This window comes from Bubalus bubalis, chromosome 14, assembly GCF_019923935.1.
Source record: "Bubalus bubalis isolate 160015118507 breed Murrah chromosome 14, NDDB_SH_1, whole genome shotgun sequence".
In the NCBI taxonomy this organism is placed as follows: Eukaryota; Metazoa; Chordata; class Mammalia; order Artiodactyla; family Bovidae; genus Bubalus; species Bubalus bubalis.
In genome coordinates this window covers 73,562,586-73,586,959 of record NC_059170.1, presented here as the reverse complement: position 1 = coordinate 73,586,959, position 24,374 = coordinate 73,562,586, and the positions used below count along the sequence as shown (strand labels likewise).

General features: G+C 47.1%; 1 protein-coding gene across 14 annotated transcripts in view; it reads right to left on the bottom strand.

Annotated features, from left to right (window-relative positions):
- Window positions 1–24,374, bottom strand: part of KIF16B (kinesin family member 16B) — a 298,517-nt gene that overhangs the window by 118,566 nt on the left and 155,577 nt on the right. For all 14 annotated transcript variants that reach the window (XM_044928275.2, XM_044928274.2, XM_044928273.2 and 11 more), the window contains exons 16-17: window positions 13,096–13,178; window positions 10,978–11,066 (exon numbers count right to left, since the gene is read on the bottom strand). In XM_044928275.2, coding sequence (XP_044784210.2) covers window positions 10,978–11,066; window positions 13,096–13,178 — 172 coding nt within the window. The remainder of the gene's footprint in view (window positions 1–10,977; window positions 11,067–13,095; window positions 13,179–24,374) is intronic.

Here is a 24,374-nt window from a genome sequence, read left to right as displayed (position 1 = left end):
ATTAAGCTAATACTAAGCATTAGGGAATCAGGAAGGCAGAAAGCTAGTTCGGCTAAGACGTGAAAGTTTAAAAGCAAAAAGAGAATGCTGATCCCAGACCAGTCCTGAGAGAGGCGACAAGGCAAATACAGGGTAGCTCAGTTCAGTTCAGTTCAGGCGCTCAGTCATGTCCGACTCTTTGCGACCCCATGAATCGCAGCACGCCAGGCCTCCCTGTCCTTCACCAACTCCCAGAGTTCACTCAGATTCATGTCCATCAGGTCAGTGATGCCATCCAGCCATCTCATCCTCTGTCGTCCCCTTCTCCTCCTGCCCCCAATCCCTCCCAGCATCAGAGTCTTTGCCAATGAGTCAACACTTCGCATGAGGTGGCCAAAGTACTGGAGTTTCAGCTTTAGCATCATTCCCTCCAAAGAAATCCCCGGGCTGATCTCCTTCAGAATGGACTGGTTGGATCGCCTTGCAGTCCAAGGGTCTCTCAAGAGTCTTCTCCAACACCACAGTTCAAAAGCATCAATTCTTCGGCGCTCAGCTTTCTTCACAGTCCAACTCTCACATCCATACATCACCACTGGAAAAACCATAGCCTTGACTAGATGGACCTTTGTTGGCAAAGTAATGTCTCTACTTTTCAATATGCTATCTAGATTAGTCATAACTTTTCTTCCAAAGAGTAAGCGTCTTTTAATTTCATGGCTGCAGTCACCATCTGCAGTGATTTTGGAGCCCCAAAAAATAAAGTCTGACACTGTTTCTACTGTTTCCCCGTCTATTTCCCAAGAAGTGATGGGACCAGATGCTATGATCTCAGTTTTCTGAATGTTGAACTTTAAGCCAACTTTTTCACACTCCACTTTCACTTTCATCAAGAGGCTTTTGAGTTCCTCTTCACTTTCTGCCATAAGGGTGGTGTCATCTGCATATCTGAGGTTATTGATATTTCTCCCAGCAATCTTGATTCCAGCTTGTGCTTCTTCCAGCCCAGCGTTTCTCATGATGTACTCTGCATAGAAGTTAAATAAGCAGGGTGACAATATACAGCCTTGACGTACTCCTTTTTGCTATTTGGAACCAGTCTGTTGTTCCATGTCCAGTTCTAACTGTTGCTTCCTGACCTGCATATAGATTTCTCAAGAGGCAGGTCAGGTGGTCTGGTATTCCCATCTCTTTTAGAATTTTCCACAGTTTATTGTGATCCACACAGTCAAAGGCATAGTCAATAAAGCAGAAATAGATGTTTTTCTGGAACTCTCTTGCTTTTTTGATGATCCAGCAGATGTTGGCAATTTGATCTCTGGTTCCTCTGACTTTTCTAAAACCAGCTTGAACATCTGGAAGTTCAAGGTTCAAGTATTGCTCAGATGACCACTATATCTACTACTATGGGCAGGAATCCCTTAGAAGAAATGGAGTAGCCATCATGGTCAACAAATGAGTCTGAAATTCAGTACTTGGATGCATTCTCAAAAACGACAGAATGATCTCTGTTCATTTCCAAGGCAAACCATTCAATATCACAGTAATCCAAGTCTATGTCCCAACCAGTAGCGCTGACGAAGCTGAAGTTGAACAGTTCTATGAAGACCTACAAGACCTTTTAGAACTAACACCCAAAAAAGATGTCCTTTTCATTACAGGGGATTGGAATGCAAAAGTAGGAAGTCAAGAAACACCTGGAGTAACAGGCAAATTTGGCCTTGGAGTACAGAATGAAGCAGCGCAAAGACTAACAGAGTTTTGCCAAGAGAACACACTGGTCATAACATACACCCTCTTCCAACAACACAAGAGAAGACTCCACACATGGACATCACTCTACAGATGGTCAACACCGAAATCAGATTGATTATATTCTTTGCAGCCAAAGATGGAGAAGCTCTATACAGTCAACAAAAACAAGACCAGGAGCTGACTGTGGCTCAGATCATGAACTCCTTATTGCCAAATTCTGAAATTGAAGAAAGTAGGGAAATTGATGAAAGTAGGGAAAACCACTAGACCATTCAGGTATGAGACCTAAATCAAATCCTTTATGATTATACAGTGGAAGTGAGAAACAGATTTAAGGGACTAGATCTGAGACATAGAGTGCTTGATGAACTATGATCGGAGGTTCATGACATTGTACAGGAGACAGGGATCAAGACCATCCCCATGGAAAAGAAATGCAAAAAAGCAAAATGGCTGTCTGGGGAAGCCTTACAAATAGCTGTGAAAAGAAGAGAAGTGAAAAGCAAAGGAGAAAAGGAAAGGTATAAGCATCTGAATGCAAAGTTCCAAAGAATAGCATGAAGAGATAAGAAAGCCTTCCTCAGCGATCAGTGCAAAGAAATAGAGGAAAACAACAGAATGGGAAAGACTAGAGGTCTCGTCAAGAAAATTAGAGATACCAAGGGAACATTTCATGCGAAGATGGGCTCAATAAAGGACAGAAATGGTATGGACCTAACAGAAGCAGAAGATATTAAGAGGAGGTGGCAGTAATACACCAAAGAATTATACAAAAAAGATCTTCACGACCAAGATAATCACGATGGTGTGATCACTCACCTAGAGCCAGACATCCTGGAATGTGAAGTCAAGTGGGCCTTAGAAAGCATCACTACGAACAAAGCTAGTGGAGGTGATGGAATTCCAGCTGAGCTATTCCAAATCCTGAAAGATGATGCTGTGAAAGTGCTGCACTCCATATGCCAGCAAATTTGGAAAACAGCAGTGGCCACAAGACTGGAAAAGGTCAGTTTTCATTCCAATCCCAAAGAAAGGCAATGCCAAAGAATGCTCAAACTACCGCATAATTGCACTCATGTCACACGCTAGTCAAATAATGTTCAAAATACAGGGTAAGGGACCCCGAACTCTTCACGTGTCTCCAGGGCCAGGCCTGCTGAAGCCTGTGGGATGGAGCCCAGGGCAGGGGGACGTGGACTTTTGCCGGGAGGAGCAGGCATGCAGCCAGGGCCGGGTGAGCTGCACAGCAGCCGGAGTGCAGAGTCATCCCAGAGGAGTCCAAGTGCCCAGGGCAAAGGCTACCAGCGCCCTGACTCCTGCCAGGCTTTACCAAAGTCTGCCCGGTGAGCACGCTCATGCACCAAAGGGTCTGAGCCCCAGTTCAGGGTGGACAAACAAGGGCCCTTACTCAGAAGCTGAGGGGATGCAGGGGACCCGCCTTCCCGGGGGCCTGTGACAGGTGGACTGGACCCTGCACCCCCACAGGGAGATGGTGGCTGACCCCAAGCTCACAGGCAGTCCCTCCTGGAAGGAAGTTCATGACCAGGGCCCAGGTTTTCAAGGCGGGGCTCACTGTCCTCCCCGCCTCTCCTCCTATATCCGCCTTTCTGCTGGGGAGCTAGCAACACCCAATCAACTACTAAAACCAGAAATGGATGCCAATGGCTTTTCCCTCTTTCCTGCCCACAACCCATTACCCACCCAGGCCTCATCACTTCCTGCCCGGGGCGCCTCTGCAGCCCAGGCCTGCCTCTAGGCTCCTTCCCCTGATACCTCAGTTCAAGCTCCCCTCCACGTCCTTCCTGTAGTGCCCTCAGCACCCTTCACTGTTCCGTCTCTGTGCCATTATGAACACGTCTCTCCTTGACTAATAACACTTCCTGGATCCATACCCCACGGACTGGGTTTTGAGATATCTGCGAGTGAGCTGGTTGAACTGAACTTGGCAGGGCTTGAAGGGGGTCATCAGGATCTCTGGATCTGTCCTTGTCAGATGGACAGTGCAATTTAGTCACTCAGTTGTGTCTGACTCTATATGACCCCATGTACTGCAGCACGCCAGGCCTCCCTGTCTATCACCAACTCCAGAGCTTGCTCAAATTCATGTCCATCAAAGTCAGTGATGCCATCGAACCATCTCATCCTCTGTTGGCCCCTTCTGCCTTCAATCTTTCCCAGCATCAGGGTCTTTTCCAATGAGACAGTTTGTTGTATCAGGTGGCCAAAGTATTGGAGTTTCAGCTTCAGCATTAGTCCTTCCAATGAATATTCAGGGCTGATTTCCTTTAGGGTTGACTGGGTGGATCTCCTTGCAGCCCCAGGGACTCTCAAGAGTCTTCTCCAAGAACATAGTTCAAAAGCATCAATTCTTCAGTGTTCAGCTTTCTTTATAGTCCAACTCTCACATCCATACATGACTACTGGAAAAACCACACCTTTGACTAGATGAACCTTTATCAGCAAAGTAATGTCTCTGCTTTTTAATAAGCTATCTAGGTTGGTCATAGCTTTTCTTCCAAGGAGCAAATGCCTTTTAATTTCATGGCTGAAGTCACCATCTGCAGTGATTTTGGAGCCCAAAAATAAAGTCTCTCACTGTTTCTGTAGTTTCCCCATCTATTTGCCATGAAGTGATGAGACTGGATGCTATGATCTTAGTTTTTTGAATGTTGAATTTTAAGCCAGCTTTTTCACTCTTTCAATTTCATCAAGAGGCTCTTTAGTTCTTCATTGCTTTCTGCCATAAGGGTGGTGTCATCTGCATATCTGAGGTTATTGATATTTCTCCCGGCAATCTTGATTCCAGCTTATGCTTCATCCAGCCTGGCATTTCACATGATGTACTCTGCATATAAGTTAAATATGCAGGGTGACAATATACAGCCTTGATGTACTCCTTTCCCAATTTGGAATCAGTCTGTTGTTCCATGTCTGGTTCAGACTGACTCTCATTAGTTATTTACTTTACCTACTGGGGGAGCAGACCTTGAGATTTTCCATTTTTCTGTATTTCCAAACACTATTTTCCAGATAGGATATTCTTGAGAATATGGAAGAAAAACAGAGTGAAGCAAAACCACAATGAAGTAACATCTCATGCCCATTAGGGTGGCCACTATCAAAAACAAAACAAAAAAAAGAAAAAAACAGAAAATAACTGTTTTCACAACTGCCAATAGGGGAAACAACCCAAGTGTCCACTGACAGATGAATGAATATGTAAGATATGACATATACATGCAATGGAATGTCATTTAGCCTTAAAAAGAAACAAATTTTGATACCTGTTACAGAATGGATGAACTCTGAAGACATTATACTACACAAAATATACCAGTTACAAAAAGAAATACTGTATGAATCCACTGATATAAGGTACCTAGAGAAGAGACAGACAATAGAATGGTGGTTGCCAGGTGACGGGGCGTGGGGGGTGGGGGGTTGGAATACTATTTAATGAATACAGAGTTTCAGTTTTACAGCAATGGAGTTTTGGAGGTTAACTGCAATGATGTGGCACACTTAATACTGCCATACCCTTAAAATGGTTAACATGACAAATTTCATGTTAAGCATATCTTGCGTACACGTGTATGTGCTCAGTTGTGACCAACTCTTTGACCCCATGGACTGCAGCCTGCCAGGCCCCTCTGTCCAGAGGATTTCCCAGGCAAGAATACTAGAGTGGGCTGCCCTTTCCTTCTCCAGGGGATATTCCCAACCCAGGTATCAAACCTGTGTCTCCTGCATCTCCTACACTGGCAGGTGGATTCATCTTAGCACAATTTTAAAAAGGAATGAAGACATGAGATAGCATATGCTTACGAGTACAGAGAAAACAATTCTCTGTTGTATTTTGGGCCATACACTTTAATCACAATCCTTATTCTAAGCACACCTACCAGAACTTGTAAAAATGCTACCTGCACACAGGTGCTGAGAACATGCCAGCAGAACCTGAGCTGCCATCTCTTCTGCCCCATCCTGCCAAAGTGCATCTCCCCAAAGAACAGCCGTCCGTTTATCAAAGCCAACTGCACACATCCTGGCTTGGCTTACAGAGCACTCCCCAGGCAGGCCCCGACCTGCAGAATCTTCTTATCTCTTCTAGCACTCAGCATGACTCCTGCCAGCACTCAACTGGTTTCCTCCCCCAGAGCATCTACTCTCCAGGGCAAAACTTTCTCTTCCTGCAGACCTCTCAGGGCCCAGCACACGATCCAGTTCACTGGACAGGATAGGACCTCCTCAAAGAGAACTGAGGGGAGCGACCTGGGGTTCTGCCTGACGAGTGTCCAGGGCTAAATTTCTGCTGTGTTCAACCTGCTTTGTTTTCCAAGATAAGGCATCTTACAGACTTCTAGCATCTTCATATCCTCAGTTATGGAGAAGGAAGTGCTAGGGAAGGCTCCTCAGAGCCCCGCTGTGCCTTCCACACCACCTCCTCCTGCCAGGGGCCCTGGCAACTCATTACAGGCTGCGTGTTGCTACAGCAATGAGACTGCACAGAAGAAAGGGAGAAGCCCCCCTTGCATTCATCCAGTGGTGCTTAACCTCCGTCACAGGTATTTATACCTGCAAGGCTTCCCAGGTAGCTCAGTGATAAAGCACCTGCCTGCAACACAGGAGATGAAGGTTCTATCCCTGTGTCAGCAAGATCTCCTGGAGAAGGAAATCACAATCCACTCCAGTATTCTGGCCTGGGAAACCCCATGGACAGCAGAGACTGGCAGGCTACAATCCATGGGGTCGCAAAGAGTTGGACACGACTTAGTGACTAAATGACAACAAATTTACACCTGTTCCATCAAAAAAGGTACAAACAAGCCAGTGCAGCTTTATTCCTACTTTGTTTTGCCGAGTTCCGGAGCAGATAAACTGTACAGGGTGCCTGCTTCCCATAAATCAGAGGCAGTGACTTTTCTCCAATTATGTTTTAATTCATGGGCAATAGTTCTCTGTAGCAAGTGGCAATTGGACGGGGCAGCTAGAATCAGGGAAATGAAGGTATGATGAAGTATCAAGTCATTTGAATTAGAATTGGTACAGAGGAGCACTGCAAAGGCGACAGATACGAGATGCGTGGGTGAACGGTCACCACAGCTGCACCCACTCATCCAGCACCGTTTCCGCAGCCAACCACAGCCGGATTCTCACTGTGTTCCCAGACTGCCTTGGCCCAAGTCTTCACGTCTTCATGAGGCCCTCTTCGCACCTTTTGCCTGAGGATCTTGAAGATGAGCTTGAGGTTATTCCACCAAATTGCAGTGTCATTCTGGAACTGACTCGTGCCTCAGATGCACATCCCTCTGCATGATGTGCCATTTTCCACCATTAGGAACACACGTGCCAGAGGAATCAGTGAAGAACCTTCTCCCCCACAGAGGACATGTGTGAAGTGAAGGGGAAGTCGCTCAGTCATGTCCGACTCTTTACGACCCCGTGGACTACACAGTCCATGGAATTCTCTAGGCAAGAATACTGGAGTGGTTAGCCTTTCCCTTCTCCAGGGGATCTTCACGACCCAGGAATTGAATTGGGGTCTCCTGAATTGCAGGTGGATTCTTTACCAACTGAGCTATTAGGGAAGCCCCAAGGACATGTATGTGAAGAAGGAAATGGCAACCCACTCCAGTATTCTTGCCTGGAGAATCCCATGGACGGAGGAGCCAGGTGGGCTACAGTCCACAGGGTCGCAAAGAGTCGGACATGACTGAGAGAGCGACTTGAAGGACATGTGTGAAGTGAAGTGAAGTCGCTCAGTCATGTCTGACTCTTTGTGACCCCATGGACTGTAGCCTACGGACTACAGCCATGGACTGTAGCCTACGGACTACAGCCATGGACTGTAGCCAGGCTCCTTCGTCCATGGGGTTTTCCAGGCAAGAGTACTACAGTGGGTTGCATTTCCTTCTCCAGGGGATCTTCCCAACTCAGGGATCAAACCTGGGTCTCCTGCATCACAGGCAGACACTTTACCATCTGAGCCACCAGGGAAGCTAAGGACATGTGTATCTCACTATAAATTCATTCTTAATCTGTTTGCTAAACATTCATCAAGCATGTTACGTGAATGACACTACAGAATACAGAAATCGGTAAGACCAGCCTTTGACCTCTAAAAATTTCCAACCCTAATAGGAAAGATACACGGACTGAACTCTCACCCCATTGCCAGCCCAGGGGGTCATTCCTGCTGCTCTCACCTCAGAAGCAGGTTTTCCATCTGCCCAGTTGTTTAAATCCAAAGCCTGGGACAGCCCTCAATTCCATGACGCTTCATCTCCATGATGACCACCCAGACCCAAGCCACTGGTACCTCCCACATAGACTAAGGCAGCAGCTTCCTAAATGGTCTCTCGCTTCTACGCTACCTTCTCCAAATGACGCATGTACTAACATCTGCAGTAAATTAATCTTCACGTTCCTCTACTGCTTAAAGACATCTAACAGCTTCCCAGCACTCTTGGGAAATAGCCAAACTCTTTCCGGGGGTCTCCAAGGCCCACATCAGCTGGCCCCCTGCCCTCCCGGCATTCCGCCCTCTGGTGACTGTACCCATCTGCTCTGCCCTCGCCCCACCTCCTGGTTGGATGCCACTTGCCTGTTTCCTCTTCCTTTGCCTGGAGATACCCACCCGCTTCCGGTCACACAAGCATCATTCTCACTCCGCATGAGCCTTATAAGAAATGTCCCCATCTCAGGAGGCCTCTCCTGATGGCTCCATCTAGGACTGCCCGGGACGGTCTACTTTCATCCCATTTCCATTTTCTACCCTTATTCATAAATGACCTGTGATGGCTGCTGCCCTGGAGTGACCTGTAAGCCCACCAGGGGTCTTACTGGGGACTGTGTCCCCAAGGGGAGAACCATGCCTGCTTCTCAGGAGGGGCTGAGAAAAAGGACCTGCTGACAGACAAGTGCGCATCACAAAGAACAAGACAAGGCTGCCAGAGATGGAGCGATGAGCAAGCAAGTGAGAAAGCCGTGGGAGGAGGAAGTTAGGAACAGCATCCAGAGGAGTCTGCATGTACTGCGCCTCACGCACGGGCAGACAGCACCACCAAAGGCACACCAGGCTCTGGGACTAGCAGAGGAGAAGCCCCAAAGGCAGGACTGGTCCAGGGCAGTCTGAGTGACAAAGCGGGACCCAAAATGGAATGGCTGGTGCCCAGAGCAAGGGGCGGGAAGGTAGAGTGGGGTCCAGCACGGATGATGGAGAGCTGAGCTGTCAACAGGGTGGGGAGGTTCACCAAGGCCTGGGATCTTAAGTTTCAGACCAGGAAAAATCACTGAAAAGTTCTGAGGATGAAGCTACTACATTCTGACCTACATTTCACAGACATTTTGAAAAACCACTTTAGCTTAAATACAAGCAAACAACAACAAAATGACATCACTTTTAAGAGAACAGCATAGTCTCCTGTGTTTGGAGGAGATCCATCTGTAAGGCCTGGGAGAGCGGGGCCCACAGCCAGAGCTCAGGCTGAATGCAGATCACTTTCTGTTTTCAGAGGCATGGAACAGTCACGTGTTACTGTCAAGCCTACTCAGAGTCGAAGCCGTCACCATCAAGGACAACGAAGCTGGTACCTGAATCCTGGGACAGGAAATGGGTTCCAAGCCGGGAGATGAATCCACCCCTGTAAACACGCTACACACCCCAAAGATTCAAGCAGCCCCACAACACTGAACAGATGGGAACGTGCTTCTTAAATGGAAGACAATCCTAAACACCTGTGTGTAACATTAAACCCAAATAAAGTGAGCATGTGAAAGACGCAGTCTCAGTCATGGTAGAAAGCTGCTGCTAAAACCACAGGGAGGAATGAAAGACCAACAAGCTGACGAGCTTCCCAAGTACCAATAACCCAGCTGCTCTGAGACTGTTTTCATGTTTCAGGGGTCTTACCAATCACCAAGGGTTAGTCCAAGACAGATTTACCTAAACAAGCACAACTCTTCTCAGTAACCCTGTCTTAAGATGGAAAGGCTTCACAAACGGTGCTGGCAAGGGCTGACATAGAAGGGGCCGGCCTGTGTGCACGTCCAGGAGTTCCGCAAGGAGAGAGGGACCAGGAGTCTGCAGCCAATGGTCTACTACCTGGACCTGGGCTTCAGCCTGCTTGCCGAGAGAAAGAAGAATCCAGAAACATGATTGAAGGCCCCCTCCCAGCTTTAAACTCCTACAACAGTGAAGAAAGTCCTTATAGGCATGTCTACTGTCCACAAACAGGAGGACTGACCTGAGCTGAGGGACAAGGTACTTAGACTTTGTGAGAAGTGCTGAGCTGGGGGCAATGGGCCATGGAACCGGTTCCCAGGTGGGAAACCATGCCCCACGTGGGGAAAGGCAGATAGGAACAGAGTCAGAGCACAGGCTGGGAATCAGGCCGACCTGGGCTCACACCACGGCTCTGACCCTGAAAACTGCTAAGCAAACCTGTATGAACTCTCTACGTGTGAGAGAGAGAGAGAGGCATTGTGACATGCAGGAGCTGACGGAGGCGAGGCACTCAGGACAGTGCCTGGGACAGTGAGGACCAACGGGCCATCAGCTCCGGAAGACGCAGTGTTGTCAATTTTAACACATTTAGCTACGAGATTTACCTCCACCATTTTACACGAGATTCTCTTTGCAGGAAAGTTAAAATTATGGACTCTCACACACCTGGCAAGGACCCCAAAGTCCTTTCATTCACTTCTCTGTTTTGAGGCATTTTCGTGACCGTTTCGTGGATGGAACCCGAGGGCTCGGGCAATTAAGCTAACTGCTCAAGGTCACCACCACCAAGTCCATTTAAACCACCACCGTGTGTGGTCTCAGTGGTCTCCTAGAGCCTGGAAGGGGTGAACACAACTCCCTGGGCATCTGAAGCCCTAAGAACCAAAACTGTTTCTGAGATTACACCACAGTTACAAAATGAAGTGGAAGTACCTGAGCCAAAGGGATCGTGCACTGAGTGATCCAAGTGTCAGCTCTAAAATATTAGACTGCTATGAAGACAAGAAGGAAGCCGTGATGAGCCTTCCCAAGGCTGATTATTCTCATAATAGGATACTCATACACAGCGAGTGCTGGAAAGGAACCTGAAAAATCGCTATGGCTCATTTGATAAAGGAGGGTTGACTGCAGAAGCTTTATTTACCTGATTTTTTTCTTATGTAAGTGACTTTAATGGGGTCGACAGAGCAAACACAACCACAGGGACAACCCCAGGGAAGGCGACGCTGCTGTCCACTCACCCTGGGTTGTACAGCATGACGGCGGAGAGGTTCTCGCGGGACTTGGACAGGTCGCTCATGGACAAGCTGAGAGAGGACAGAAGGCCGCTCTAAGAGCAGACACAGGGCAGAGCGGTTACCTCGACAGCAGGAGAAGGCCGTGCTCTGTGCGCACACCTCTCTCCTGGGCAGTGAGGGGCCCAGCACCCCCAGGAGCCCACACACAACTGCGCCCTCTGAGGACGGAAGCTGCGGCAGCCAGGCCCGGGGTCTATCCGGAACCCAAGCCCCACGCTAAGGCCAGCAGGGTCTCACCCCCGCACAGGAGCTGCTCAGCCCCAAGGGGCTCCATGACCTGCTGCTGCATCCAGGGAAGAGGGTGTCCTGGCATCCCTGGCACGCCCATGCTCTGGCAGGAGTAGGGCCCTGGCAGCAGCACCCATACCTGATGAGTGACAAAGAGGGACAGGGAGGAGGAGGGAGACCAGGAGAGCGAACACTGTGCTCTGCTCCCACAGAAGGTTACGGGCAGGCCTGTTTCCTTCCGTCTCCTCCCTGCAACGGGGTCCCCAAAGGGCCCTCCAGGGAGACCCGGGCTGAGCAGACAGGAGGCTCAGAGGCTGGAAGCAGCGGCCCACAGAAGGCTGGGGTGGGGACTGTGCTTTCTGGTTATTCCCACCTAGGTCACTGGGGATCCGGCGGTCCTGGAAAAGCAGGCTGAGGCGCGGGGCTGAGAGACTCGGGGCAGGGGGCTGACGCCTCGTGTGAGGGGCTGTGACTCAGGGAGGGGAGCTGACGCCCTGGGTGAGAAATGAGTGACTTGGGACAGGGGGACACCCTGTGTGAGGGGCCGTGGGACTCAGGGCAGGGGGCTGACACCCCGTGTGAGGGGTTGTGACTCGGGGAGGGGAGCTGACACCCTGGGTGAGGAATGGGTGACTCGGGGCGGGGGGCTGATACCCCGGGTGAGGGACTGAGTGACTCGGGGCGGGGGGCTGACACCCTGCGTGAGGGGCTGTGACTCGGGGCGGGGGGCTGACACCCTGCGTGAGGGGCTGTGACTCGGGGCGGGGGGCTGACACCCTGCGTGGGGGCTGTGACTCGGGGCATGGGGCTGAAACCCTGTGTGAGGGAACGTGTGACTCGGGGCGGGGGCTGACACCCTGTGTGAGGGAACATGTGACTCGGGGTGGGGGGCTGACACCCTGTGTGAGGGAATGTGTGACTCGGGGCGGGGGGCTGACACCCTGTGTGAGGGAACGTGTGACTTGGGGCGGGGGGCTGACACCTGTGTGAGGGGCTGTGACTCGGGTGGAGCCTGACACCCCGTGTGAGGGGCTAACACATCTGGGCCGGCATTCAGGGCTCAAGTCCCTGATCCCCACTTGCTGGCCACAGGACAGGCCAGTCTTAGTCTCTTCTCTTGCTCGTCTGTGACTTGGGGGCACCAACAGCCTCTGTGGACACAAAGTGGTTCACAGGGAAGCTCCGCACGGTGCCTGCCGCACAGACATCTCTGCTCTGACTTGATTCTCTTCCTCCATCTAAGCTCTGCACGGTGCACTAGAGCTAGACAGACGTCTCTCCCTCTCACCCCTTCCCTTCCCTCTCTGCTCCTTGGCCCACATCCCCATCTAGCGCTTCAAGCGCCCCTGGACGTCCCCACCCAAACAAGCTGCAATCTCTTCCAGTTGTTCAACTGTCCTAAACTCACGCCCTCTCTGCTTCACAGCCCGATCAAAAATCCAACTTACTGGGAATGAAAATAAACAATGAGCAAAGTTTTGGATGTAAGTGATTCTGATCTGGAAGTAATTCTTAAAACAGATACTCCCAAGCAGAGGGAACCCTCCACTTAATATGAGAGGGTGTTCACCCCCTTTCGGGGGATGGGGATGCAGGGCTTAAGAGAAGGCTGGAGAGCTGCCTGTCTCCTCCCATGCGGTACCTCGCTCGCTATCCTACTCCACCAGCCCACCGTCCACGGGGAAACCAACTCCCTGGAGTCAATCCAGGCTGCGGGCTGGTTCCTGCCCCAGGAAGTCTAATTGCTGGAGCCAAAGCGGAGACCCCTCTTCCCCCACCCCCAGCCACCCCCCCCAGAGTGGACTTGGCTCCCCAAGATTCCACGCTGCTCACCTTCCTCTTCTCCCTGAGCTTGGCGGCCTCCTTTGGGTGGTTAAAACGAAACATGTTGGTTCTTCCCAAGAGGATCATGGCACCTAAGAACACACAGAAATAGCAATGAGTTTACAGTGAGCAACCTGGTCAGCGGAGGACACTCTAACATGGAATTCCACGGCTGAGACGGGATTCCCAAGAATGAGAGGAGGCTTTCATCCCAAAAGTCTGCTTACACCAGCCAATTCTAAACCTTCAAATGCTTTTATTTTTTACAGCCAAGTGTCACAATATTTATGTCACCCAGGGCAGAAGTGAGGGGTTTAAGTACTACAAAATCATACAAGATTTAAAACTTAATATACAAATAATTAGACTTTTGACTGTTGAGAAGAAAAACAGAAAGCAGTTCACCAAAGAGATGTTGGGAAAGCAAACAAAGCATAGGGTCACCAATTTAGGAAATGTTTATTAATGCCAATGAAAGCAAAAACCTCAAAAGATGGTGCTTTCAAAAGAAAAAACACAGTGAAACTGCCAGAGCACAGGCCGCTGTTACTAAAATCTCCCTCAGAATTTGACAGGAAAGAAAACGTGCACGTGGAGTGTCTATTTCCTGTAAAGATGCTGCTTCTTGTGAAAATCCTGTTAAAATTGAAATGGCTACATTAGACACACAAGAAGGGCTCCTTCTGACTGACAAGGGTCCAAACTGTACAAAGGGCAAAAGGATGCAATGTAAATGCACAAAGGTAACAAAATCATTAGGTGCGGAGGCAACTTTCAGCTTGACTAAGCCAATAAGCAAAAAGGCACTTTCTAAGGTCGGAGCTGTCCAAAGTTTGCACAGATGTCACAGGAAGCAGTGAACTCCCCATCCCTGGAGGCATTTAAAAGATGCACTATCTGAGTTGGTCCCACCTGCCAATCAATGCAGGAGTCAAAAGAGACGCAGGTTAGATCCCTGGGTTGGGAAGATCGCCTGAAGTAGGGCGTGGCAACCCACTCCAGGATTCTTGCCTGGAGAATCCCATGGACAGAGGAGCCTGGTGGGCTACAGTCTGTAGGTTGCCCAGAGTTGGACATGACTGAAGCAACTTAGCACACAAGCACATATCACACCTGAGAGTCTATCAAGCCTTCAGAACAGACCCCATGTTCAATCTTTGCCCTGAAAATGAAGGCAACATATGTGTGAAGATAAGACATTTGTATGAGGAGTCTTCAACCATGAAGGATCAAAGTGATGAGTTCATCAGGGTGCAGGATGGGGAGACAGACTCTGGCATCGAGGTCCTCTGCTGGGTCTCAAAGGACAAGCAGAGGACAAGAGAGGTGCCCACATGAGGGTGACCAGGGAGAGGGTCTAGGCCTGAGACCAGAGATGGGTCTCCTGAGTCTGGAGAAAGGACAGTCAAGTCCAGCCAAAACACAGGGCGTGTGAAATAGCAGCAAGAACCCATATTGGACAGATGAGGTAGAAGGAGACCGCAGAGAACTAGCAGCCAGGAAAAAGAATTTGCAACACAAAGGTCAGAGAAAAAAAACTCAGATCCTGGATGTGTTTTGTGTGCCCCATGCAAATTTAAATTAAAAAAAAAATCAACAGTGAAAACTCCATAGTTCTCACATAAAAGTCTGAGTTTCTGGTTTCCCTTCAAAAATGAGAGGATCTGGTGTCAGGAGGTCAGTACTGTCGCTGGGCTGCTGCCTGCTGCCTCCCCTGGACAGGGCACGTGACTTCTGGTTGGCCACAGCCATCAGTCTCTATTGGGTACCAGCTCCCCCTGGGCCCTGAAGGTAGCATCAATATCCCACATGGCCACGCTGGAGCTTCAGACCAGCATATCCATATGCCTACTTCTCATACTGTCTCAGAATCTCAAAGGAGCTTCAAATTCAATACAGTTAAAACCTAATGGGTTTGGATCACAACCAAGGGAATAACCAAAGTACTGGTTCTGGTGACTACTGTTATTTAGCAGAAATGGAGCCAAGAGCAGAAGGACACAGTTTGGGGAGACTCAGAAGGGCAGCAGTGGATATTATCCACCCAACAATCTGCTCGGAGAAGGCAATGGCACCCCACTCCAGTACTCTTGCCTGGAAAATCCCATGGATGGAGGAGCCTGGTACCTGCAGTCCATGGGGTCGCTAAGAGTCGGACACGACTGAGCGACTTCCCTTTCACTTTTCACTTTCATGCATTGGAGAAGGAAATGGCAACCCACTCCAGTGTTCTTGCCTGGAGAATCCCAGGGACGGGGGAGCCTGGTGGGCTGCCGTCTATGGGGTCACACAGAGTCGGACACGACTGAAGCGACTTAGCAGCAGTAGCAGCAACAATCTGCTTATCCTCCTCACATAAAACTGCATTCATATATTTCCCAATTATGGAAAGGCACCGTGACCATAATGAAGAAAGGTGTTTCCCGTGCCTTTTATGACTGGGACTCAAAACTGTGTGCCACACAGAAAGTCAAAAATCAAACAGCCGTGCCCAGGATATATGTGTATTTAATGCTCTTAAACTGACATTAGAGATTAATAAGGCAATCTCATTTGAGGTGTTAATTACCTCTAATCGAATTTTTTTTTCCTGTTAATCAAATGTCCAGCCATGCAAGTTGAAAATTGCTAAAATATGTTAATGGAAAAATAGGATAGGATTTCAGAGACATATTTCATATTGTATTAAATGAATGAAAATAATCTTGCCACACATGTATGTGCATGAAATACACATAAAAATCTCTTTGAGGAGTTATAAAAGAAAACATAACCACCAGTGACTATTCCTTGCTTCCATCCACATAATGTGTAAAAACTGCTTGGCACATAAAAGGGACTCCGTTAAGGCTGGTCCCTTCTCTTTCCTCCACTGTATTCCTTTCCTGAACAAACTTACTGGCTGTGCTTCCTTCTTACAAGATGCTGCTGTGCATCCATTCATTCAACAAATACTGAGTGGGCACTTAACTGTGCTCATCACTGTGATAAGCACTAGGGGTGAGGATGCAAAGAGGAAGGAGTTAGACACACACATTGTCCTTAGAGAGTTGTAATAAGGAGAGAGAAGTCACATAGCAAACAACTTCACCAGCAAACGCAGAGCTGCAATCGAAGGAGCGAGGCGCTGCCTCCGGCTCCTGGGGCACCTGAGAACGGAGCGGGGCGCAGGGAGAGGTTACGGAAGGATGCCCTGCGGGAGGCAGTGCCTCAGACAAGCGCGGGGCAGGGCGGGGGCGGGGGGGGGGGGGCACAGGAGAGCAAATGCAGCAGAGACAGGAACAGACGATGATGATGGGAGACACAGAAGCAGAAACCAGGGAGAGTACTGCCCAAGATGAGACTTCAGAGGCAGGGAGGGACAAAGCACGCGGAGTCCCTCAGCACACAGTGAGGCGCCTTGAATTTCAGGTCCAGGCAACAGGAAGACCCTGAAGGCCCTTGTGCAGCAGCAGCATCACGTGACTGGACTTGAGTTTCAAGTCCAACTCTTTCTACTGTTTGAAAAATGAACCAGAGAGCAAGAGGAGATGTAGATAAACAAGGCAGGTGACTATTGCAGCTGTCTGGGTCAAAGATGCTGGCGGCTCAGCACTGGGTGGGAGGGAGGCCTAAGAGGAAGGGAAATGAAAGACTGGGAGACACTTGGAGATAACATGGCCAGGACTCATGCTGGGCAACAGACAGGGCCCAGGAGGTGAGGAAGACAGCTCTTGGCTTGTAACTAGCTGGCTGTTCACACTGAATGAGAACACCTGAAAAGGATCAAGCTCGGGTTGGGGCAGAAATACTGAGTTTGGTTTTAGACATAATGAATTTGAGATGCCTTTTGCAGGTAGAAGGGCGTGAAGCTCCAGAAGAAAGGCTGGGAGCTCTCTCCATCTGTCCATCTACCAACCTACCCACCTTCATACCGACTTACTCATATACATATTTACACATATATACACACATACACATGTGTATTTTTGATAATCTGGTGTTCTGTGCTGAAATATAGAATATTTTAAGATGTTTTCCTGATGTTGGCAAGTATACTTTTGAAAGAACCCCTGGTTTTTGTCAAGTACATTCTGTTAAATGATGGAAATTAAGAAATTTAGAAAGTTAAGAATTGCTTTTTAATCCTAACAATAACCAAAAACATTTACATGAGATACAGACCTCAAAATATATAGACAGATGGCTACACACACATACATATGTATATCTCTATCTAAGATCTGTGCATATACACGTGTACATATAAACACATGCATCTCTACAGATACCAGGTAGATATGTGTACACACACATGTGCATATATGTGTGTGCGTGAGAGTGTGCTACATCTCTCTATATATATTTGAGTCATCTCTAATAAAGGAAGCCACAGCTGTGGGAAAGTCACCTGAGGAGAGGACAGAAAGGTGGGAATCAAGAGAGCCCAATGCCAAGTACCTAAAGGAACTCAGCTTTTAACGGCTGAGTAGAAGAGGATGAACCCCCACAGTGAACAGAGAAGGGCCATCAGAGGGGGAGAAGGAAAACCTCAGAAGCCAGGGAAGTCATGGTCGACGTCTCCCGAGTGCACTACTCATTGAAGAAGTTTGTGTATTCTTCTGTATACTTGACCCATGAATCAACTACACTTCAATAAAACAAAACAGAAAGAGAAAAAGAAGTTGTCTGTGTAGGAAGAGAGTTCATGCTGGCTGGAACAGGGAGATGACAGATCCCATGGGATATTTTTGTTTAAAGGAGACTTGTGAGTATATTTAAAAAGCAAAAAGCTGAAGGGAAAGAGGCAACGAAGGAATGGATGAGAGTGACTGGCTGTGCGAGGCCTTCGTAAGAGACCCAGCGCCTGTGTTCCGCCTGCAGTAAACCCTCAAGGGCTCAGTGCCCTCATCAAGTCCTCAGCACTTTCTTCTAGACCTCAAATTTTCTAACTGTGATTGACTCCTTTATCTGAGGTTAACACAATTAATCACAGCAGACAGACTTTCTGTGATGCACTTAATTTGCATGTTCAGAGTGTAGCTAAACCTCCTTGAAATATATGATGGCATCTTTGAGATCCCTTGAGATCCTGTTAAATACTTGAGGACAGACAAATCCCAGGTAGTCTTAAAAGGGGATGGAGCAGAAACAACATTATAAAAGGTAGACAAAGACACTCATTAACAGAAAAAACAGCTTTACTGACGTCTCCTGTGAATGAAACCACTGAACAAGACTTCATAGGAGATTTTCTATCTTAATATTTCAGGCACGCTGCAAAAAATTAATCACATAAACATTTCTACTGATTTCTAAGGAGTGTCGTGATAATAATCATTAATATCAGTATTAATTACAGTCCTCAAATTTCATGTGAGATTTTTCTAATTCTGCTATAGCCCAAATAAATCAACTGTTTGAAATCAAAAGGTGTCAAATAAATATTTCTGAGGCAATGGTGTCTGAATTATTTCATTCTAAGTTACCATTAATAAAAACATATAAGACAACTGTATTCCCAAAAGGGCAAGGTCAAATGTAATATGAGCTTCCTGGCCAAAAAAAACAGGGGACCATTTGAAACTCTGCTTCAGGGCTCCAAATTCTGCATTTAATCCTAGTTCTGAAAGCCCCTCCTCAGCAACTTCCTCCCCAGTATACACACAATGTAAGGCCTTGCACAACCACGCTCAGTGAAGGACAGGTTTTCATTTTCCAGACAACAGTCTGAAAAGCAGGGTGCGATGAGGGGGTGGGAGGGAGGCTCAAGGGGCAAGTGTATACTTACGGCTGACTCACAGTGTTGTACAGCAGAAACCAACACAATACGGTAAAGCAATTACCCTTCAATTAAAAATAAATTTTAAAAAGTTTAAAGATAAAAAAAAGAAAAGCAAAGCTCTTGTCTGGAAAAATTTTCTGGAATGGTATCACATGAAAAGTTGAGTGAGGTAGAACAGGTGAAGCTCTCATTTCCTAGTTCAAGCTAAAAGAAACTTTCCTTGTGTATGATAATTTTAAGTCATATAAAGGATCTTTAAAACACTTAACACTAAAATAAGTTAAGATGACAGCACCAATTAGGGGACCTCAGTTCAGTTCAGTTCAGTCGCTCAGTCGTGTCCGACTCTTTGCGACCCCATGAATCGCAGCACACCAGGCCTCCCTGTCCGTCACCTGACAGAATCTAATTTCCACTAACATGTGCCAATACTTAAGAACATTTGACATAATATGTCCTAGGTCTTGGACTCTTGTGACACTAGCTTTTAAGACACCTGAAATATAGCAATTTCCCTCTATCTCAAAAATGGTTTTGGACAGCAAGACAGGGAAGACTTAAGATTTGTCATGGTGCTGGTGGAGGGTATAAAATTTTTACATGAACACTAACACATTCTTACAGGTCACATGGCTTGGGCCTGACAGCTGGCTCAGGTAAGTGCCTTGCACTGGGCATCACACATAGCAGGTATAAAGCTTGTCATCAGATGGTCCATTAGCATTTGTGAAGGATGTAAATGCATGTGACACCTTACCAAACAGCCACCTGGGCCCTGTACTCTCCTTTTCAATGTTTATATTCAAATGTGGATTTGCAACTTGCTGCTTTAGATAAACCACTTTTTTATTTTTATTTTTTTTACTTCGTCGCTCAGTTGTGTTGGACTCTTTGCAACCTCATGGACTGTCCATGGAATTCTCCACACCAGAATACTGGAGTGGGTAGCCTTTCCCTTCTCCAGAGGATCTTCCCAACCCAGGGATCAAACCCAGATCTCCCACACTGCAGGTGGATTCTTTACCAGCTGAGCCACAAGGGAAGCCCAAGAATACTAGAGTGGGTGGCCTATCCCTTCTCTAGGGGATCTTCCTGACCCAGGAATCGAACCAGGGTCTCCTGCATTGCAGGCGGATACTTTACCAACTGAGCTATCAGGGAAGCCCCTTGTTCACTTTTGGTGAAGTGAAAATTGCAAATTAGATTCTGGGACTCTGGAGAATAAAGAAAACTGATTTTCGGTCTTCATTATTGAGACTGCTAGCCAAATAACCGACAAGGATCATTTGCTCCAACTGTGTACACAGGTTTAGTGTGGAGCTTTATAAAATTTCAAGATGCGCCAGTCCCATCCCCACCAAAGCCATTTTTAGCTGCATGTGTGTGGGTGTGGGGTGAGTGGGAGATGAATCTTTTCCTCTTAAAGCCTCGGGGGAGATACAGTAGACAAGAAAATATTAGATTCTGCAGCACTGAATGGAAGATAGTACATTAAGTGGTCAAACTCTCAGCACAGTGGCCCTTCAGTATCCATGGGGGTTTGTCCAGATCACCGCCTGCCCCCCCCCCCCCCAGGGAGACCAGTGTCCAGGACGCTCAAGTCCCTTATGTAGAAGGGCCTAGTACCTGCATATACCTACACACAGCCTCCTGTACACTTTAAACTACTCCAGCTTACTTAGAGTATCTAACAGAATGTAAATGCTATGTAAATAGTTGTAAATACAATGTAAATGATATGTAAATAACCGCCAGAGCATGGAAAATTTCAAGTTTTGCTTTCTGGAACTTTTTCCCTGAATAGTTTTAATCTGCAATTGTTGGCTGGATTCACTGGGATGCAAAACCACATACAGAGGGCTGACTGCCATTTTCTTTCCATTCATACGTAGTAGCTCATACTCTCTGTTACCAGCAATACAGCTTACCCTGTCAGTAACAATCTCAACTATTCAGCTCTTGCTTCCAACACCCACCAAGCTGTCCACATTCTAGCTTTCCTTCCAAAATGCCCCCTTCTCCCCTCTCCCTAAACACGGACAGTCTCCTAACTGCATCAACTCCTTTTCTTTATAGCTCACCCTCAAGCCTCCTCTGGACTACATAAAAACTGGGCTGTCCTTCACCTCCATGAATACGTTCTTGTTGCCCTGACTGGTGAGCACCTTCTGCAGAAAATCCATGCCACCAGCCTGGGATCTGGGAATGCTACAAACTTGCCAAGACTCAGCAGCCAAGGTTACTTGGTCTCCCGCTACTCTGCTCCCCACCTCACCCACTTTCCAGCCTTTAGATAATTCTTCACTAGACACTTTGGGCCAAGTATATCTAAGTCGCTTTTCACCAAGGACCATTATGACAAATTCACTCATTTCGGAACTCAGCTTTGGGTAAATCTCTCCTTTCTCATCAGTCTGAAGCTGCTCAAGAGGACGAGTTTTGCTTCTGCCCAACGTGGAGCAGCACCCTCCACCTCAGTTGTGAGAGATCACGAATAATAAATGTAATGATTCAGACAAGAGAAGAGAAGGGTTTAAAAAAACTGACAAATGGTTGTCCCCTGGGCCAAAGCCTGGGGCAAGAATGTGTGGTCACCCTTGGTCTTCATACTAGAGTGTGCATCAGAGTCACCTGTAGGACTTATGGGGTCAAAAGAATCTAGATTGCTGGGCCTGTCCCCAGATGTTCTGATTGGGTGGGTCAGGGATGGGGCCCAGGAAACTGCATTTTGAAAGGCTCCCAGGTAATGCTGACCGTGCTGATCTGGGGACACACTAAAACCGCTGGCTTTGGGTATAGTCTTTAAGAATAGTTAGGTCTCTGACGCTCAACAGACTCTACTGAAGGAATCATACACGTGCAAGTGACAGGTGTCAGCTTTGCGGAGCTCCAATTAGAGGAAGATGTCTAAGGACAGCTTAAGGGCAAGTGCAAGGGAGTTGAAGGGGAAATGAGACAGTGTGATCTGCTGCTTTTCATGAAGTGTGGAAGGTCTCTTCTGTTCTCCAGACAGCCTGGCTAAACGGCTTGAAAATTCATCTCCCTTTCTAGTTGCACTAAAATTCTTTTGTAATTTGTCACTGAACAATTCATAGCAGCCCTTCAGCAGATGAGAATGCTATTAAGGCTCCTGAGCTCCACTCCACCTGCTCCCTCCAAGAGCTGGAATACACGCAAGTACATTTTGGCACTGAAGCATGACACATTCAGATGCACCGAAGGGTGAAGTCCCGCACGGACTTGCTGCAGCACTGCTCACAGGAGAGGTGAGCGTGCAATGGCTCTGACAAACCAGCCAGACCAGGGAGTCCACTGATGCTGAATGGAAAATTCATTACGTTTAGCGACTATCACCTTTAATATATACATACTGGAGTAAAAAGAAAAAAAATAATTAAAATAAGAAAGAATAGTTCCTAGCAATTATAAGACAAATGTTGGAATACATTTTTAATGATACCTCATTTGGTTTTTGTACATTTCATATTAAACATATGAAAAAATGGGAAAACAAACAAACAAACAAAAAACTAAGGTCTGAGACTCTATCAAAAACAACCCAAGGTCCAGGGATTAGACACCTGAGTCAATGCATCCTTTATTCTCTGGCAAAGGCCTCCTCTTTCTATGGAATCATGGGAGTGAGGGAAACTACACTTTGTAGAACGCATCCATTGAAGAGCAAGGTTAGATGCGACGCTGCAAATCCCACCACTGTCCCCAGAAGGACCCAAGAAAGAGGCGAAAAGCTTCAGGTGCAGAGTTCTAGACATATACAATATACATGTCATCACAGTTACTTTTCAGAGTATTAGCAAATACTTTTCTTTCTAATGCCTTTACCAGATTAAAACATTCCTGTAATTAAGGCAGAGGAACTACTATTTATGCAATCTGAATGAAGTTAAGGCAGTTGACCAATACAGGTAAAAAAAATTTCCCCTGCCATGGTGACAATCTGCTAAACACAGATAAATCTCCTACTAGTTGTTCTTGCCTGGAGAATCCCAGGGACGGGGGAGCCTGGTGGGCTGCCGTCTATGGGGTCGCACAGAGTCGGACACGACTGAAGTGACTTAGCATTAGTTGACATTCACAAGTGTATTAAGTGATTTTTATAAGGAAATGGGAATTACTACATGATGTGCTTTTTAATGGCACAGCCTAACCAGCACATTTCCAAATGAATACTAATATACTAATGAAAGAGACATTTAAATACCAAGTATCAGCAATATTTACTGGGGCTTCCCACATGGCTCAGTAATACAGAATCTGCCTGCAAGGTAGGAGACGTGTGTTCAATCCCTAAGTTGAGAAGATTCCCTGGAGAAGAAAATGGCAACCTACTACAGTATTCTTGCCTGGGAAATCTCATGGGCAGAGGAGCTTGGCAGGCTACAGTCCACAGAGTCACAGCGAGTTGGGCACGACTGAGTGACTGAGCACGCAAGCACCAGCAATGTACTGGTGGTGGCGGTTTAGACACTAAGTCGTGTCTGACTCGTGACCCCATGGACAGAAAAGCCGGGCGGGCTACAGTCCATGGGGTTCTCCAGGGAAGAATACTGGAGTGGGTTGCCATTTCCCTCTCCAGGGGACCTTCCCAACCCAGGAATTGAACTCGGGTCTCCTGCATTGTAGGCGGATTCTTTACCAACTGAGTTACAAGGTAAGCCCAACAATATACTAGAGACTGGTAAAAAGATAGGAAGCTGCCAGTGAACCAGAAATCCAGAGTTAATACAGTTAAATCATGTTATATTTTAATATCTGCAGTCTCTGTTCTTGATACCTTTACTTAAAAATAGTTTCATGAAAAAAAAAATTTTTTTTAATTTTTTAAAAAATGACTTCATGAGTAAAAGCCAAGGTAGTTTTTGGAGTATGAATACCCTGCTGTTTTTAATCTGTGTCCCTGTTATTATTAGGTTTTAATAAAGTGCATATACCTTTTGAGGAGTTTGATTTTTTTTTTCTTTAAAAATAAAATCTTATAGCTGAACATCCTCCTGAATTTCTGCCTGATTAAGCCCCTCCCCACTTCTCTCCAAAGATTAACACTATCCTAAAATAGGCATGTGTCCATAAGATCCAGCAATCCCACTCCTGGGTATACACCCAGACAAAGCCACCATTCTAAAAGGTACATGCACCCAACATTCATAGCAGCACCAGTTACAATACCCAGGATGTGGAAGCAATCTAAATATCCATCGACAGGTGAACAGATAACTAGGAGATGTGGTACATACACAGAATGGAATATCACTCAGCCATTAAAAAGAATGAAATAATGCTATTTGCAGTAACATGGATGGACCTAGAGAAAAACAAACACCATATGATATCACTTAGATGTAGAATCTAAAATACTACACAAATGAACATATGTATGAAATGGAAACGGACTCACGGCATAAAGAACAGACATGTGGTTGCCAAGGGAGAGGGGAGTAAAGGAGGGATGGCATGGGAGCTTGGGATTACTGAATGGATAAATAACAAGGCCCAACTGTGGAGC